The sequence below is a fragment of the Triturus cristatus genome, chromosome 11, assembly GCF_964204655.1.
Source record: "Triturus cristatus chromosome 11, aTriCri1.1, whole genome shotgun sequence".
NCBI lineage: Eukaryota > Metazoa > Chordata > Amphibia > Caudata > Salamandridae > Triturus > Triturus cristatus.
The window spans coordinates 435,142,148-435,161,610 of record NC_140594.1 but is presented as its reverse complement, the minus strand read 5'-3'; the positions used below and the strand labels follow the sequence as shown (position 1 = coordinate 435,161,610).

The window sequence follows — 19,463 nt, the reverse complement described above, 5'->3', positions numbered from 1 at the left end:
CATCTTGGCCCTTCAATAGGGTAAATCAGAATCCATTTTAAATGAAAACATAGACAATTAAGAAAAGCTGCCATTCTTTGGTCACCCTAATTCTTAACACCCAGAGTGTGAGCTAATAAATTCATTCAATTTAATAATGTTCTGAACTGGAAAGGGTTTTAACACAGGGGTGTAATGCTGGCTCCTGCAGTCCCAGTGGTACAGGGAGGCAGATGACCCTCCATTCAGCTCAAGAGTATCTGTGAAATATTGGAGTCTTGGGGGCCCACATCACATTCTGTAAGGGGTCCTCTCTATTTTGCGTTACCCCACTGTTTTAAAGATTGCTGAAGTGTGTTTGTTACTCATAAAAACAATCTCCAAGCACCAGGCAGAATCATCACAACTGCTGTACCTCCATCAATCTGATCTGAATAACAGATCGAAGCAGAGCTATTTAAATACACTTTCATGAGAAGAATGACAGCTTACCCCATCGCGCCACAAATGTCCATAACTTCGTCATTAAATTCACAAGAAAGGGCTGGCGTTTCAAATCTATTGTACATGAAAACACATATTTACAGTTCAGCAATGCATTAAGCCTTTATTGTCTGTTCAGGAGTCGAAGTATGCCAGTATCTTCCAACAGAACACAGCAGTTTGTTATTGGAAAACACAGTAGAGCCACACTTATGCATGTATGTGCTAATCTTACAGCCATTTCTGGGCCAGTAATAATGTAGTCCTGTGGACCTACATCATCAGGTGAGTCCAGGCCATGTCACTTGCACCCCTCTCTACAGTCTGGCCTTTTCCTGTGTGAAATTTAGTTTCACAAAATTCGGCAAATTTTATGAAAATTACTCAAATTTACAAGTAATTGAAATACATCTTGCATGAAAATTAAATGAATGTGAGGGAATACCACAGGTTCAGAAGACATTTGATGTAAGCATACTGGTTAGAGAACAAAATGCCTCTCACAAGACTATTTCAACTCGTACAAGACATTTTGTTCTTGCCCCAGTATTCTGCAAAAAAAATTAGTGCAAAATATTATGCCCCTGAATTTCACATCTGTGATGAAAAATTGTCCACAGACCTAATTGTGACAGCATGTCTGTGTTTCCCAAAGCCATTTCTAGAATTCCTGACATCCTGCATCTCTCCTTTGTATTATAGCATCACCACGTATAACATAGACCCAATTTCTTTTGCACAGACTGTGTATCATGAATGGGGCTAGACTGATGTTGTTCATAAAATAACGTCTAATGTAGAAAGGTCAAATAGATTAAAACTCAAATGACTATGCATTACAACATTCAATATTTACCACTGAGCTTTCTTGTTATTATATAACCTTGTTTATTTTTATGTTCATTTCCCCATTGCAGCTTGGAAAAGGAGAATTATGAAGTCTGGGCCAAAGTAGTCAAGTTGAGTGAAGCGATTGAGATGGAGAAGAACAAGTGCTCGGCCTTGGAAATCCGTCTCCGAAATGTAGAGCGCTCACGAGAAGATGCTGAGAAGAGAAACAAGAGCCTCGAGCAAGAAATCCAGGGGTTCATAAAGTCAATGGGTGACCTTCCCATGACGAAACCAAAATAGAGGAAGACAAGGAGATGGGAGAGTATGGGAGGCACTGGATTCGGCTTTCAGAGCCAATGGAGTGTGTAAGGATAAGTCACAAAATGTGATTGAAAGAAATTTCATCCATGTAAGATCTTAAGAGTACTTGTCCGCAACCACAAGTTACTGGTCCGCAAGAGTCATCTTTCAAGCAGATGATGAAAAGCTGTAACTATACCACTGAGAACTCTCTTCTGGCTCCAGTGGAGAAGTTGGAAGCAATAGTATTCGACGACTTTTTTTTCACGTATCAGACAAGATTTTTTTTTATTGTTAGCGCTTAATACTTCTGAATGTCTAACATTGAGATTGGCAACAGTTGTGGAAGAAGAGAGATTAACTTAGAGGCGCAGCCTCTCATTGTTGGGAGGTTATAATAGGTCCAGACACACTGACTGTAGTTTTTTTTTCAGGTGCTAGTTCTATGATTTGTTATTAATGCCAGGTCTCAGAGCTGTACATAAAGGCTAGCCTCTGTTACTTTCAAATAATCATCCCCTAGATCAAATTGTCAATGTTCTGAAAGAATTCTCTTTTGACTTATGGACGCTTGGCAATAATGTATGCAATACTGGCTTTAATATGGCTATGGATGTGAGTATAGAACTGTAAGGAGTTATATGTGAAATTGTTTGCTGTGCTCCATTGAAATTTTCTGTGAGGGTTAGGTCTTACTTTAAAATAATGTTTTATTGTAATGTGAAGCATCACAAGTATGTAGCATATTGAATTCATATGTATTAGTTTGGAAGCAAAGAACTGGAGAATAATATTGGTATATGTTAAAAGGTCAGGTGACAGTTGCACTGGCAAGCGCGAGCAAAATATCAATGTAGGATAATGACTCTCCTTCTCCCCTCTGTAATGTGCCAGAGAAATACAACAGAAATTGTCTAGTTATGTACGACACTTTAATACCATCACAATTGCATATTTGCGCCCCTGAAAGTTCAAGCTCAGGTAGCTGGATAAATAAAATGATCACAACTGAGTGGATGGCAACCACTAGTTTGTGGAGGCGCACAACTTTTGCCTAATCAAAACAAGTAATCTTGGCTCCCAACATGTGGGCAGAGCCAAAGTCCCTCTCCAACAATGCTCACTTAATTTGTCTGGCGACAGCTTCTTTTTATGGTCTGACCATAAAAAGCAGAGTTTCAAGTGAAATAGAAGCAGATTAGACATAAACCAAATCAACTCATTAAACAATTCCAAGCTTTTTTATCAGATGAGGTAGTCACAGTTTTTTGTCTCTCCCACCTGGTGTAGCCACTATTTCCTGAAAAAGCAATGGGAAGTCAAAAAAGCATTTGCAATACAATAGGTCGCGCATTAGTTAATGTTTGAGCTATTGGCATTGCAAATAATAATGTTTGTTAGATTTATTTTGTCAAAAAATATCCCATCAGTAACATAAGCAATAAAAAAATATATACAAAGCAAAGAAAGGGTGCAGATCCACAGGCTGTTACTGGGGTCCATGTGAAGTTGTAAATGGATTAGCCACAAAAGGTACTGCATCCTTAATGCAATTATAAAAAGAAAGATTGCAACTGAGCATATGTTTCCATTTTTTAAAATTACTTATGCTACTGCTGGGATATTGTTTGATAAAAATAAAATCTAACAAACATTATCATGTGCAATACCAATAGCTCAAACCTTCACTGATGCAAGACCTGCTGCATTGAAAATGCTTATTTCTCTTTCCCTTTAATGTTTGTGTATGCTTGATTCTGGCACCTGCCAGGTCTTAGTAGAAATTCTAAACGGAACCAGAACTTTGTCATTCCTGACCTGCTTGCTGCTGGAATGGTACTGTGTCTTTGAAGATTAAACTACTTTTTATTTACTTCTGGATCTTGCTTCTTTTCATCATTCTGAATTTTACAGTGGCGACAAGTTATTTCAGGTACTTGCTACCCACTTTGGCACCGGAGCGGTACCACTACCGTAGGGATATATTTTTATTCTTTTATTTTTAATGAGCTGGAAAGATTTTCTGGATTCCTATGGATGTCGTGTTACTTGCTCAAGATTACTTTACTGCGGCCGACTGAGAGATTCAAGAAATGCATTTGCACTTGAAAGTGCTCATTTCCTGCTATTTTGGAAATGTTTCTTACTGTGTTATTCAAATGTACTGATCGGCTTCCACGCTGCATTCCATTCTGATGCTGCGTTCATCATAGTCACTTACTTCTGGGAGCCTAGGTGACAGCACGCTGATTCTTCTTTCAGTAAGTGAAGCGGGGCATTTTACATCATCAACCTTATACGCGCATATTGTGTGTCAGAGCGTCTCCTACGTTCATCCGCTATCATAAATCGGGATTAATTTCATGACCATGCGCACAACTGCGCCTATCATTGTTTCTACTTCCTCACATTGGAATACACACACCGAGGATTCATTTCATCTCGATGCGCACAACTGCGCATAATATTTATGATATTTCCTTACGGTGGAATCTACACACCGAGGATTCATTTCACATTGATGCACACGACTGCGCATATTATTTATGGTGTTTCCTGACAGTGAAATGTACACGCCGATATGCACGGCTATCATATTTTGAGTGCACAATTGAATTCACGCTGATGTGCACGGCTGCCTGCTTATTCAATTTCACAAACTTTTCATCGATGTGCACAATTGTGCAACTTATCCATGTGAATGAATCTTTTTTTACATAGTTTCATTCCATTGATATCCAAGTTGTTGTACACAAATTCCTTCACGCTGATGTGCACATTTGAGAACTTAGGTGCACAGCTTTCTGCACGGATGGGAAACTAACTGTGCCTATTATTGGATGTCCATTTATTTTAAATAGTGTCAACCTTTGTTTGTCATTTAGGACACATAATACTTTATTTCTTCACTCATATTTTAATAATTTACGTGTGTGAATATGCAGTTTGAACCTCCAGCAAAATTTTTACAAGCTAAAGGTGATCCACCTATTCCGTGGTCTAGATGGAAGGAGGAATTTTTAACTTATATGAAAGCAATTGATGGGGACAGAATGGGAAATGAAAGAAAACAATATATTACTACACTGTTTAGGTTCAGAAGGTCAGGCTGTTTTTAGAACTTTACCAACTGTCCAAGAAGATTTAAGTAGTTTTGATGAAGCATTAGCCCGTATGCAATATAGGTTTAAACCTACAACTAGTATTGCACTCAATAGGTGTCAATGTTATACTCATACACAAAGGGAATCTGAATCTTTTGATTATTTTCTGACTGCTTTTAGAGCAGTTGTCATTTCATGCAATTTTGGAGTTATATCTGATGAAATGATCAGAGATCAAATTATAGTGAAGGTCAGGAGTAAAAAAACACAAAAACAACTCTGGGTCTCAGGTAATCCAAATTTACATGATACTATTGCCACTGCCAAAGCTTTTGAGCAATATGATAAATGGATGAAGACTGTTGAAGAAGTTGGTTCTAAAAATGAGAAGACTGTGGATGGTGTGTGTGTGGTAAATACTTCTTGCAAGTTTCCCCAACCAGGGATGAAAATTGACAAACATATAGTTGGCTACAGATGTGGTAGTCATTCCAAAACTGTCCTGCTATAGGTAAAGAATGCATTAAGTGTGGAAAGGTTGGTCATTTTGCTTGTGTATGCAAGGATGATAAAAAGAAAGTACTTAACAGAGGAAAAATGTTTCCCACGAAATCTAATGAAGTCTCAGGTGTGAGATGTATGTGTGACCAAGATTGTGTATCCACAAAAGAAACTGGGATTGTTGTGTCTGTTGACGAAATCTGTGTGGCGGAAGGTGAAGTTATGAAATCCCCTAAATGTGTTGTTCAGTTTTTAGATAAAGATTTAGAACTTATGGCTGACTCAGGGTCATCATGGTCGATTATTAGTGAAAAATATTTCAATGAAGAACTTTAGTGGATCCTTAACCCATGGAGATTTGTGTGCCTCTGATGTCATAGCACAGAGTTTTGATGGTTCCATTATAGTTCTTATGGGCTACGCGGCTTCTGATGTCTTCTTTAAAGGGAGGTCAGCTTTCATCAAATTGTATGTGGCAAATAAAGGAGTTAATGTCTTGGGGTGGAGAGGCCAGTGGGAGTTGGGAATAATACTTAACCCTTGTAGCAAAGAACCTGTTTTAGTAATCGGGCACAATACAAGTGGAAGTTGGAAAAAATAAAGGGTTTTACTCATTTGATCAAACTTAAACAAGGAGCATGTCCAGTTAAACAAAAACTCAGGAATGTTCCCATCAATGTGAGGGATGAGTTGGGTGATGTTCTTAAGTAGATGTTGGAAGAAGGGGTCATAGAGGAAGTAGACTCATTGGAGTGGGTTTCTCCAATTGTTTTGGCATCCAAAGCTGACAAATCTTTGAGGTTATGCATTGATCTTAGAGCTCTAAATGCTAATATATTGGTGGACTGTCACCCTTTACCAAATATTAATGAAGTTGTAAGCATGCTTGGAGGTACCACCATCTTCTCTACACTTGATCTTCGTTCTGCGTACCATCAAATCGAACTGGCAGAAGAGTCACGTCACATGACTGCTTTTATCACTCCTCAGGGTTTATATCAATTTAAAAGGATGCCTTTTGGACTCGCATCAGTGGCATCTGTCTTCCAAAGGTCTATGTGTCATATTTTCAAAGGGATGGAAGCTTTCGTCAAGTGTTTTCAGGATGATATTCTCATATTCTCTTGTGATAAAGAAGTACATTCTGGTCATCTTAGAAAAGTGTGTGACGTTTTGAGAGAACATACTTTGAAACTCAAGAGGAATAAATGCAACTTGTACAGAGATTCAGTGGAATACCTAGGACACATGTTATCTAAAGAAGGTTTTGTACCTAAAAAGTTTCTTGTTGAGGCAATTCTTAAAGCTCCTACTCCAGATTCAAGAGATAAACTTCTCTCCTTTTCAGGTCGCTGCAAGTACTACAGTAAGTGCATAAAGAATTTTGCTTCCAAGATGTAACCCTTGAGAGAATTAACAAGGAAGAATGTGGAGTTTGTGTGGGGAGAAAGACAGCAACAAGCTTTTGAAAGTATCAAAGCTGAGATGGTGACAGCTCCCACTTTAAAACCATACTGTATCAACAAGAATTGTGTAATAACAATAGATGCAAGTTTATATGGTTTGGGGGGAGTGTTGTCACAACGAGCTGGTAAGGAAGAGTGGAACGTAGCATTCACTTCTCGTACCCTCAATGAAACTGAGAGGCGTTATGCAGTTATTGAGAGAGAGTTATTAGCTTGTGTCTGGGCAGTGGAGCATTTCCGCAACTATGTTTATGGAGCTTGTTTTGTTTTGAGGACAGACCATAAACCGCTTGTAACCATTTTGTCCCCTGGGGGTGGTCAGAAAGCCACTGCAGGCGTAGCAATGTTAATGTCTCCTTTGCAAGAGTACAATTTTCTAGTGAAGTTTGAGCCAGGAAAAATTAATGTAACAGCAGATTGTCTTTCCAGGGTGCCTCATAACTTAGGTGAGGAGGAAGGTGATGAGGAGATTGTGGCCAGTATTAAGGAAGTGGTGTCAGTGAGGTTTGGTATTATTACTGAAAAGATGGGGAGAAATGCTATGGGAAATGATAATTTGCTTCTTAAAGTTACAGAGTATGTGACAGGATGATGGCCTTCTAAGGGTGAAATTTCTGCTGATTTGTTTCCATTTTGGAAAGTCTCGGGTGAACTGGAAATGGAGGGAGATCTTGTTTTCAAGCAAGGTAAATGCATACCACCTGTATCTCTTCAGGATCTTATTTTGACTGTGGCTCACGAAGGTCATCTGGAAATGTCTTCCATGAAGAGATTGGTTAGAAATGTGTTCTGATGGCCAGGTTTGTACAGATTTGTGGACAGAGTAGTAAGGGAATGCTCTGATTGTGCCAGCAGTGAAAGGACGCTGAAAACTAAGCCTGCTCCTTTAGTTCCTGTAGAGTGGCCTGAGTTTCTGTGGCAAAAAGTTTGTTTTTGACATTTCAGGACCATTTAATTTTTTACCGTGTGATTGCAGAATTGCTTTGGTAATGACTGATTATCATTCAAAGTGGCCAGAAATCAAACTTTGTACCTCAGGTTAATACTTCTAATGTAATTGAATTCTTCAAAGAAGTTTTTGCTAGAGAAGGATGTTCGGAAGTACTAAGTACTGATAATGGTGTGCAAATTAAATCTCAGGATATGGAGGATTGTCTTAGGTATGTTAACATTCAGCATATCACCACTGCTTTATACGAACCTCAAGGTAATGGTCAAGTGGAGAGGTATAATAGAGTTCTGAAACAGGATATTCTGTGGGCACGCAGTTTTGGTGCAGAATGGAAAGACAAGTTGAGAGAGAAATTATGGCTGTACCTTATCACACCTCAGACCACCACTGAAGTTAGTCCTTTTAAATTGTTGAAAGGAAGAGAACATATCTCCAAGTTATGCCCGTGGTGGTAGGTGGTGAAACTCATTGTGGAAAAACCTTAGAGGATGTGGCCCTGAGAGTAGAAGAAAAACAGTTGAGATGTAAACACTATTATGATATTCAAATGAATGTGAAGCAACCTCAGTTTGTTGAAGGAGAGTGGGTCAGAATATGTAAACCAGGTATTGTGGTTAAAGGGGTGGCAAGGTTTTGAAAACTTATCAAGGTCGTAAAAGTAAATCGCAACAGTATTGTCACACAAGATGGTAATGTATGGAATGTCAGGAGAATAGCTAAAAGTGTGGGAATCAATTCTTAATTTTGTTAAGGAAGGGAAATGTGTTGCATCTATATGTAATTGTCATTTTTCTCTTTCTCTTTAATGTTTGTGTATATTTGATTCTGGCACCTGCCAGGTCTTGGTAGAAGTTTTAAACAGAACAAGAACTTTGTCATTCCTGTCCTGCTTGCTGCTGGAATGGTACTGTGCCATCGAAGATTAAACTACTTTTTATTTACTTCAGGATCTTGCTTCTTTTCATCATTCTAAATTTTACAAGAGTGCTCTAAACATAATGCGCTTTTTGATGGGGAGCCAATGTAAGGACTAAAAACCCTTTGTAGTTGACTGACGCCTAGGAATTAAAAAACAACAAAGAAATCCTTGGGTGTGGGGTACAAAAGCAAACAGACAGGTACTAAAGATTAACACTGAAAGTCTGTGGGGGAATCCCATTCAGGACAAAATCCCTCACCCACCGAAGGTAGCATGCTTCATCATCTGGGATTCTCCTCTTGGCGGGATCGCCTAGTCCCGCAAAGGGCTACAACTCCCTCTCTGAGAGGAAGAAGTTGAGGGATGTTTAATTCCTACTCTGTTTAGGATATACTAAATCCAGCAGATGAGAAAGGCTAGGATGTGTTAAGGTGAGGGTGCAGTGCAACAAAAAGTATCTGTGCTGCCCGTGTTATGATTGTGCATACTTGCTAACATCACTGTCTTTATAGTAATAACTTTGTAATCAATTTACTTAGATTAGGAGTCATCGCCTCTGCTACACATACATTGGCGTTTATATTCATCTAGAGGACGTGTGGGTGTGGTTCACTTCATTAGACTTGGGTTGTAGTCTGATGTGGCCCCCCTACTCACCATTCTCGGCACTACCGGCCCTCGTTGTTTTAAAAGAGTGAAAATTTGAATCATGCCACAGCCCCAGGACATGGGCCATTTTTGTACTATAAAATGATGTCCTTATTCTCCATCCTACGATGTTTAGATGCGGAAATGCACTTGAGGCCATGTATTTGCTTTGGTACCCCAGACCCAAGGATTTCTTAGTTGTTTTTTAAGTAATTGTTTGGGGACTGAATCCTTGCGGGTCTCTAAATTTCCCTTGGACCCGCCTCTAACTGTTTTTTGTGACGCCTAGGAAAGTCGAGAGTTATTCTGGCCAGTGCAATCGGTACTGCTTGAGGTTTGTGCTTGGTGTTCGTGTTAGAGTCTAGGTAATGATAGTTACAATAGTCCAGCCAGGACATAACCAGGGTTAATGCAACATGCTTACGTGTTGTCTGAGGGATAAGCGGAAAGATATTTCTGAGCATCCTTATGAGCCAGATGCAGGTTGCCACAGTGTGATTAGCTTGTGCATTAAGACTAATTTCAGTGTCTAAGTGGACTCAGGTTTTTGGCTTTCTTCCATGGGATGGGGCAGGTACCCAATGTGTCTGGCCACCAGCTGCTGTTCCAGTTCGATGAACCCATGCCGAAGAGCAGTACCTCAGTTTTTCACCATTAGAAAATGTCTTCCCATCCAGTCTACCACTGCCGACATACATAGCGAGAGATTTTCTGCAGTGGAGCCCGAGTTCTTGGGGACTTGCACAATGATCTCTGTATCCTTAGCATATGATAATACCTGCATCCCAAATGACTGAATTATGGCTGCAAGAGGTACCACATAGAGATTAAAGAGAGTAGGGCTTAATGAAGAGCCCTGTGGCACTCCACATGGCAGAGAGAAAACCTCTGAATACAATTGCTTTAACTTCACCCTCTGTGAATGATCCCTAAGGAAGGAAGACAGAAGGGCCAGTGCTTGCAGATTGTCAGTCAGCAGCATGGCAAGATGGTATCAAAGGCTTCTGATAGATCAAGGAGTATCAGTGCCATGCCCTGCCCTTTATCCACTAAGCTCCTTATACAGTCAGTGTCTAAAATCAGAGTAGCTTCAGTTCCATGGTGTTTCCTGAATCCAAACTGAGAGTTTTCCAGCCAACCCTGCTGTTCTGCAAATTCCATCAGGTGGATATTAAGATGTTTCTATAACATTTTAGCTGGAGAGGGAAGCAGTGAGATAGGGCGATAGCTTTTACAGTCCTTACTATCCAGGTTGGTTTTCTTCAAAAGGGGCCTAATGATTGCCTCCTTCCATTTCAGGGAACATGATACAGAGAGAATTACTTGATTCATTATATTGGAAAGAGGATGAGCTACAGTGCTAGCTGCCAAGTGAAGGATTGCTGGTGGACAGGCTTCAAGGGGCGACCCAGACTTAGTGTTAAGAAGGTATTGTTCCACCTTCTTAGGGGTAAGAGATGGGAAGGCTGAAAGTAATTTGGGCTCTTGATCTTTTTGCTCTGAAGTCTTCAAGGATGCTAATTGAGGCCCTCTGGCCAGGGTTGGCTGCACATGTGAGTTAAAGGTTGTTCCAAAGCCCTTGTGGATATCTACAATCTAATACTTAAAAAAGTTAGCTAGCTGGTTACTGAATAATTGTGAACCTTCTGACTCTCCAGTGGCCAAAGGGGTGGAGATCTTTTGAACCACCCTAAAGAGTTCTTTGGCGGATGTGGCATTCTTCATTTTTAGAGTACAATATTTGGATTTCTCCTCAATCAGAGCTTATTTGTATTCCCTAATTTGGTTTCTATAGATGACTTTTTCTTGCTCTTCCAGATTTTTTCTCCAGACACTGTCTTGTCGGTGACATGCCTGCTTGAGGGTTCTGTCATTGTACCAGGGGGCTGAAGTAGAGAGTCTTTTTTGCATGACTTCCCTGAGGGGGGCTATCTTATTGGCTGCCATCTCCAGCCAATTTGCAAATGCCTCTGACCCTTTGTCTACATCCTCTGAGATCTCAATGGGTATACCGTCTAAGATAGTGGACAGGGCTTCAGCAGACACCCACTTTCACTTTCTTAACATTAGCATGGTCTTGAGAGGCTGACTGCTGCTAACTGAGGATGAGGATGTAGAAGAAAAAGCGACTCTGCTAAGGTCGGACCAGCTTTTTTTTTGCCAAGGTACCTTTTAGTTAGATCAGGTATAGGGATCAGTTAGGGATTGCCCACCCCCCTATCACTGCCTTGTGGATAGTTTATCTGAAAACCACACGAGAAGCAGCAACATTAGTGCTTCTCATAGAGGTGTAAGAAAGGAATCACAGTGCAGGTGGAGGATTCCCAACTACCTCGTAGTTTCAGTAGAATGTTTCTGGAATATCTAATAGATTATGGCTGTTCCCCACTGCAAGGACCAGGGATTCAGGTGCCGGGCGCAGTCCGGATGCGGACGTTTGCATACAGACTTGTCTTTGCCGCACCCTCAGCGTGCAAGCAGTACGCAACCCGTGTATGTCCGCTGTGCGTCCGTGTACACATGGACCTTATATAGTAACATCTAGTTGACCACTAGAATACTACCTGCCCGTCTCGTACCCTCCCCGGAAGTGCACCGCTGCCTGCTTCCCTCTGCAACAATCGTACCATATGGCTCGTGGCGGACCAGGGAAGCAGGAAAGGCAGATCCAAATACTCCCGTCCTAATTGCCAAAAGCAGCCAGATCTTCAAAACAAATTGAGGTAAAAGTTTACAACAAACTGAGGATAAACGTAATAAGTTACCAAAAGATGTACCAGACAGCACTGACTACCGGCGCGTCTGCATACACATGGCCCTTATATAGTACCATCTAGTTTACCACTAGAACTCTACCTGTCCTTCTCCTACCTGACTCGGAAGGGATGTATGATGTTACAACGCGTGCTGTTACAACGCGTGCTGTTACAACAAAACTTTTACAACGCAAGTGGATTTACAACGCTATGCCATGACAACGCAAGTCTTTACATCGACTTGCGCTAGATGGCGTGCTAACATTAGAAAAGTGTAATTTACTATTCCAACTCCAGTCCACTTAACAGTAGGGAAGGTGTTGGGATAGTAAACTACACTATTTGTAATGTTAGCACGCCATCTAGCGCAAGTCGATGTAAAGACTTGCGTTGTAATGGCATGCGTTGTAAATCCACTTGGGTTGTAACAGTTTCGTTGTAATGGTAGTGCGTTGTAAAAGTTGCGTTGTAAAGGTTGTTTACCACTCGGAAGTGCGCCGCTGCCTGCTTCCCTCTCCAACAATCATGCCGCATGGCTCATGGCAGACCAGTGAAGCAGGAAATGCCGATCCAAAACACTCCCACACTATATGCCAAAAAGCAGCCGGATCTTCAAAACAAACTGTGGTAAAAGTTTAAAACAAACTGAGGTTAAAAGTAAAATTAAATAACAAAAAGATGTACCAGACTGCACTGACTACCGGCGCGTCTGCATACACATGGTCCTTATACAGTAGCAACTAGTTGACTTCCAGAACATTACCTGCCTGTTTCCTACCCTCCCTGGAATTGCACCTCTGCCTGCTTCCCTCTGCAACAATCATGCCGTACGGCAAGTGGCGGACCGGAGAAGCAGAAAAAGCAGATCCAAAACACTCCCTCACTACATGTCAAAAAGCAGCCTGATCTTCAAAACAAACTGGGGTAAAAGTTTAAAGCAAACTGAGGTTAAAAGTAATATTAAGTTACACATGGCCCTTATATAGTAGTGTCTAGTTGACCCTAGAACACTACCTGTCCATCTCCTACCCTTCCGGAAGTGCACCGCTGCCTGCTTCCCTCAGCAACAATCATGCCGTACAGCTCGTGGCGAACTGGAGAGGCAGGAAATGCAGATTTAAAACACTCCCGCACTATATGCCAAGAAGCAGCTGGGTCTTGAAAAAAAACTGAGATAAAAGTTTAAAACAAACTGAGTTTAAAAGTAACACAAAGTTGTACCGGACAGCACTGACTACCGGCGCGTCCCTTTACACATGGCCCTTATATAGTAGCATCTAGTTGACCACTAGAACACTACCTGTCGGTCTCCTACCCTTCCCGGAAGTGCGCTGCTGCCTGCTTCCCTCCGCAACAATCGTGCCGTATGGTTCGTGGCGGACCAGGGAAGCAGGAAATGCAGATCCAAAACAGTCCCACACTATATGCCAAAAAGCAGACAGATCTTTAAAACAAACTGAGGTAAAAGTTTAAAACAAACGGAGGTTAAAAGTAAAATTAAGTAAAAATGGTGTGCCGGACGGCACTGACTACTGGCGTGTCCGCGTACACATGGCTTTCATATAGTAGCGTCTAGTTGACCACCAGAATTCTACCTGCCCGTTTTCTACCCTCCCCGGAGGTGCACCGCTGCCTGCTCCCCACCGCAACAATCGTGTCGTAGGGCTCGTAGCGGACCAGGGAAGCAGGAAATGCAGTCCAAAACACTTCCGCACTATATGCCAAAAAGCGTCCGGATCTTCAAAACAAACTGAGGTAAAAGTTTAAAACGAACTGAGGTTAAAAGTAATATTAAGTAACAAAATGGTGTACTGGACGACACTGACTACCGGCATGTCCGCATACACATCACTTTTATATAGTAGCGTCTAGTAGTTGACTACTAGAACGCTACCTGCCCATCACCTAACCTCCCCGGAGGTGCGCCTCTGCCTGCTGCCCTCTGCAACAATCGTGTTGTATAGCTCGTGGCGGACTAGGAAAACAGGAAAAGCAGATCCAAAACATTCCTGCACTATATGCCAAGAAGCAGCCGGATCTTCAAAACAAACTGTAGTAAAAGTTTAAAACAAACTGAGGTTAAAAGTAATATTAAGCAACAAAAAGGTTGTTGATGTCAAATGTTCTTCATCTGTTTATCTTGACAGATATGCTTCCTTGCGGACTTCAGATTTGTTGTTTGTGACTTTGGTTTGCCTGGATGTGGTAAGAAGGTATCTAAGGTTACCATCAGCAGATGGATCAAAGACACCATTAAAGTGGCTTATGAAGGTGCTGTTCTCCCAGTTGCTGCCACTGTACAAGCTCGTTCCACCAGAGGAATTTCTGCTTCATGGGCAGAGCACAAGGGTGTCTTTTTAGAAGAGATCTACAGAGCTGGCATATGGGTGTCTGAGTACACATTTATCAAGCGTTATCGACTGCATTGTGTTCAATCAGCATCTTGGAACTTTGGTTCTGGTGTATTACAAGCACTGGTTCCAGATAACCTTGCTTGAACTTTCTTTGTTTAGATTATTATTCCTTGGATAGCATTAATTCACACTGGGTTTGCATTTCCTCGATGTTCCAGTTTTCTTAGGCAGGTCTGGGTTGTTTCAAAGGCCTTTATTTGATTATATGTAAGCTTTGCTATACCTCATTTGTGATAACTGGGTCGAGGACGAGGGCTGTGGAGGTAATGCCCTGATTATTTACTGGTAATCCCCATTAATCCTAGACCTGCTCGACCACAACACATTCATACTTCTCAACCACCCTACCGGTATCAGCAATTTGTAGTGGTTGGTACTACAGGTGGTGCTCAAGTAAAACTATGTTCTTATGGCCTGGACAAGAGGGTACATGGGATTAGTTGAGTGTTTCCTCTTTTGTTTCCTGTTCTGATTGGCTACAATCCTCATTTTTGATGACTGGGCCAAGAAGGATGAGGACTAGAAGGAATAGGGGTTATCAGTAAGTAATCTTGGCAATATCTTAGTTTGTGATATGATGCCCATCGTACCCTTTGAAGCAGGAAGCTGCTCATTATTGGTAGGGCAGGGTGGGAAGGGACAGACTTGTACCTTAAGAATATTCAGGGAATGCACCTGGGCAGGTTGGCAGAACACTGCCACATACCTGTATTTACAGGAAGATAAGGAGAGCAGAAAAACACTCATGCACAACCGATTGGTGGAAATCCCAGAACTGTATGATAAAGGGACAATATGATGTGGGAGCACACCGCTGACCTCTCAGGCAAAGTTCGCCCCTGGCATTCTGGGAAAAGCAGTTTCTTCAGATGTTTGAGTGTTTCGCCAAGGTTGGCGCAGATAGTGCTGATCTCTAGACACGTGTTTCTGGTTTATTAACCGTCATCAGTGGAGAATACAGCCAATATTTGGGGTTTGCTGAGCAGGCTGCCAATCATTACATCAGGTCCAGTACCACTCACTGGCGCGCAGGTGCTTCATCCACGAGCTCGTCAGCTCAGTGACTCACGGGAGTACTTTAAATAGACAATATGATGTGGGAGCACACCGCTGACCTCTCAGGCAAGGTTTGTCCCTGGCATTCTGGGAAAAGCAGTTTCTTCCGATGTTTGAGTGTTTCGCCAAGGTTGGCGCAGATAGTGCTGATCTCTAGACACGTGTTTCTGGTTTATTAACCGTTATCAGTGGAGAATACTGCCAATATTTGGGGTTTGCTGAGCAGGCTGCCAATCATTACATGTACGATAAAGGCTCCCTGATGCAGAAAGCGCTTCAGCTCAGAGCATTCATTGTGAGTTGTGAGTACAGGTGCCAGAATCACCACCAATCAAACACAAGCAATCATTGCATAAGATCCATCAACAACTGACAATAGAAATTCCAGACCGGTAGGGCAAAAACTGGCAGATTAAAAAAGCTATCCGGTGCAGTACGCTCCTTGTACGTTTTATAGCTTTGCCAAGTCACCAACATTTCCGGGTTAATGCAGTGACTTGTGCAGAGGTTTGGTTGATGCTGAGGTTCATTCACAGAACGGTTTTTAACAGTGTCGAAGTCAGGTCCCCCCACCTTGGACACCCGCTTTTTGAATGTTCCAGAGGAAGTCTGTGGGCCTCTGCAGATTCACTCTGGACATTGCTAACTGTTAATTACACCACATGAATCACTTTACCTTCCAAAAAGACAGTTATTCAATTTGAGAGACACTTTTGGAGCTTCTAAGGTCCTTCATTTTTGTCCTAAGGAGGCTCTTTTAAGTTTTATTTAAGCCAAAACACTTTGACACACTTAGGAGGAAATTTCTTAGTAAACAATATGAAATAATTACTGAGCTCACACGAGACAAATTGCAAGGATTACATTAAAGACATTTTCTAGTCTCTGATTTGAATCTAGGTTCAAAGGTTCAAGCTGACGTTCTTGCAAAGGACATTTTTGTTATGATTTTGATAGGAATATTTTTAAAGTGGAAGTATGCTTCAATATAGCTAGCACCGGAACGCCTCTTTGGAGCCAGCTAAGTGCTTTATACATTTTACTGTATTGTATTGTAATATAGAAACATAAATAAATGTGATGATGCATACAGGTTTCCATGTTTCACAGCAATATGTTTGTTTCTGATTTGAAAAAAGTACGTAGAACCAGGCAACTGTTAATAATACGTAGGCAAGCATCAAATTTGTGAGACTTTTTTTCATGGTTTGTCTACCTCTTTCACTTAAAGGGCCATCAGCATTTGTTTTGTTTACATCTCATCCCAGCTAGGAGTCTTTGTGCAACCTCTCCTGCGGTCTCTTGCTTTCATATAGCCCAATTTGTGGGGTGCCTCTCTCTAGCTCTAGATGTTCGTTGGACACCATCCATGCTCCCCATCAGGTCTGTGAGTTTTCCAAGTTGTGTAAGAGATATGCTTGCACTGTAAGGTCACATGTAACTGTCCAAAAATATTTGCACTATTAACTATTGAATACTAGTTACCTTTTAGCTAGCACTTACTTAAAAGTCTTTATTTTTACAGAAAAGAACCATTTTTCCTACTTTAGAATAACCACAGATTGGAGAGAAAACAGTAAAGTTCAACACTTAAGCCCTGCAATTAAGTGCAGTCAGTTCTTAACTCACTGAGATACATCAAAAGGATTATGACTTGCAGGTGTTACAAGGATCTCTGCAGCAAAAGCAGTAACCCACAGAGTTGCTTACAGAAAATACAAATATGTGGCCTGCGTATATCAGGTTGTGCTTTGCATCAGGCCCATTAACCCTCTGTGCTGTTTTATGACTGTTAAAAACTGTGCCTGGATTCCACACAGATTCTCCAGCATATGCATGAACCAGCAGAGTTATCATACCGTCATTCCTGGAAAATTGCTTTTACCCAACGTTCTTTGCGGTTCTTTGAAGGTAATTCAAAATGTAGCAAAATGTAGCAATACGTCACTCTAGCTCTTTTCAGTTTCCACCACTGCACCACAGGATATGATGGGCAGGGGTGTTCCATGGTCATTGTGACGAGAGGGAGGAGCTTAAGATTTCCCAAAAAATCACGCTGGGGCATCTTGTTAAAATACATTACATGAAAAGCTAGACTTGAAGGTGGCTTAAGAGGCAGTGGAAAGAGAGAGGAGTGTGAATTGTTAGAGGTACCTAAAACAAAATATTTTTCAATCTAATCAACATTTTTTTTAAGGCAAAGCAGCTCTATTAGAAAAAATAATGAAAAAGCAGAAACACTTTACAAGAACTTGTATAGACTGCAAGAATGAAATCAACAAAAAATATATCATATTGAAGCTGTTTAACAATTTTGAAATATAATGGGGAAAGGGAGGAAAGGGAAGGAGGGGGAATGTGAAAAACAGGAAGACCAAGGTAACAGCAGCTTAGAGCATTACATGAAAAGGAAAATAATAATATAATGTAATATAAAAACCCGAACAAGGAGTAGCAAAATTAAGGCTCATTGCAGAGAAATAGAAAAATCATGGCGGTTTAAAATTTTCAGATGAAGTACATATAGTAGATTTATGGGCAACATCATCTAAAAAAGAAGTCAAAGGTAGCCGATATAAAACTCTATTAGCAGATGGAGAATACAAAGAGGAGAAGGCAGTATCTAATCTATTATAGTGATAAGCATTATTCCACCAGGCTTTATAAGATATATTTGAGGCACATTTCCAATTAATAGAAATCGGTTGTAAGGCAAGAGCTAGCATGAGATCTAACAACCCTAAGTTACTCCATGGCGAGTGGATATCTTCAGATAGACCACCCAAAAAGAGTATCAGTAGTGGACAATTTAAATGGAATATTAGAGATAACTAAGACTAGACCTTTTCCCAAAAGGGAACTGTAGGGGGACAGTGAAACAGCAAATGTATAAGGTCGCCATATTAGTGGTCACAGGACCAACATTTAGGAGGCGAATCCATGGAGAATCTTGCAAGCAAAGAGGGGGTAAAGTATTGTCTATGATAGAGGAAGAACAAAGATTGAAAAGTAGAGGCTGTCCTAGAGGTTTTGTAGAGTTTATCCCAAATCTTATTCCAAAAAGGAAGAGTCCACGTACATATCACATCCAATTCCCAATGCAGCTCTAACTTAGTTTTGGATCTGACATATGCTAGACAGCGAAGAAGTCTATATATAGGTGAAGCATTAGGAACAGAGGTAAGGATTGAACCAAGGGGGGAGTGCGTAGAGGAGGAAAGGGAAGTATCTGGTAAAGAATGAAGAACATCTAGAAGAATATTTATGAAAAGGAGATATTTAGGTAAAAAGGAGCGAGGGCACTTAAATAAGTGTTGAAATTGTGAAAAGATAAAGGATCATTATTAGCAAATACATCGTTGACCCAAATGATACTTCTTTGCCTCCATGCTTTCCATAAAATCGGTTTGTTGTTAATAGTAATAAGGTTGTTATACCAGAGAGGATATTGATTAAAGGAATCACGAGTTACAGGCTGCGACTGATAAATTGGTTTTAAAATATTTCAGGTATGTTTGAAAAGGGAGAAGAAGAAAGTATGGAAGGTGTAGCCTTCACGGGGCAGAAAAGGAACTAGAAAAGAGCATTCAATGTCCAAACATAAGGGGTAAACGAGGATCGGGACAAAGAAAGCCTTCTAGAGGCTTGTTGGAGACAGAAAGCTTTATAGTGCAACCGAAAATCAGAGACATTAACTCCACCTTCTTGTTTAGCCTTCCTAAGAGAAGCTAAAGAGATCCTGGCTTTTTTATTTGAGCCAGGGAATTTAGAGAGTTTAGAATTCAATTTCTTAAAGAATGCAGCTGGAATTTTACCTGGGATCATTGAAAGGGTATATCGAATTATGGCCGAAACCATCATTTTGATAAAGTCCATACGACCCAACCAGGAGAGAAAAAGGGAATTACAGGAAGAAAGAAGGTTATCTACTTTATCTAAAAAAATATTGACATTAGCTGAAACCGAATCATTAATGGAAAGGGCAAACCAGATGCCCAGATACTTAATTTTGGAGAGGTATTCCAATGAAACCCTGTGGCATTGAAAGAACGAC

At 40.9% G+C, this 19,463-nt stretch overlaps 1 protein-coding gene across 2 annotated transcripts in view; it reads left to right on the top strand.

Moving 5' to 3' along the window:
• ARHGAP25 (Rho GTPase activating protein 25) overlaps nt 1-8,562 on the top strand; it is a 346,205-nt gene extending 337,643 nt beyond the window's left edge. For both annotated transcript variants that reach the window (XM_085636348.1, XM_085636350.1), the window contains one exon: nt 1,380-8,562. In XM_085636348.1, the coding sequence (XP_085492474.1) occupies nt 1,380-1,593 (214 nt within the window). In that variant the 3' untranslated portion in view covers nt 1,594-8,562. The remainder of the gene's footprint in view (nt 1-1,379) is intronic.
• The last annotated feature ends 10,901 nt before the right edge of the window (nt 8,563-19,463 follow it).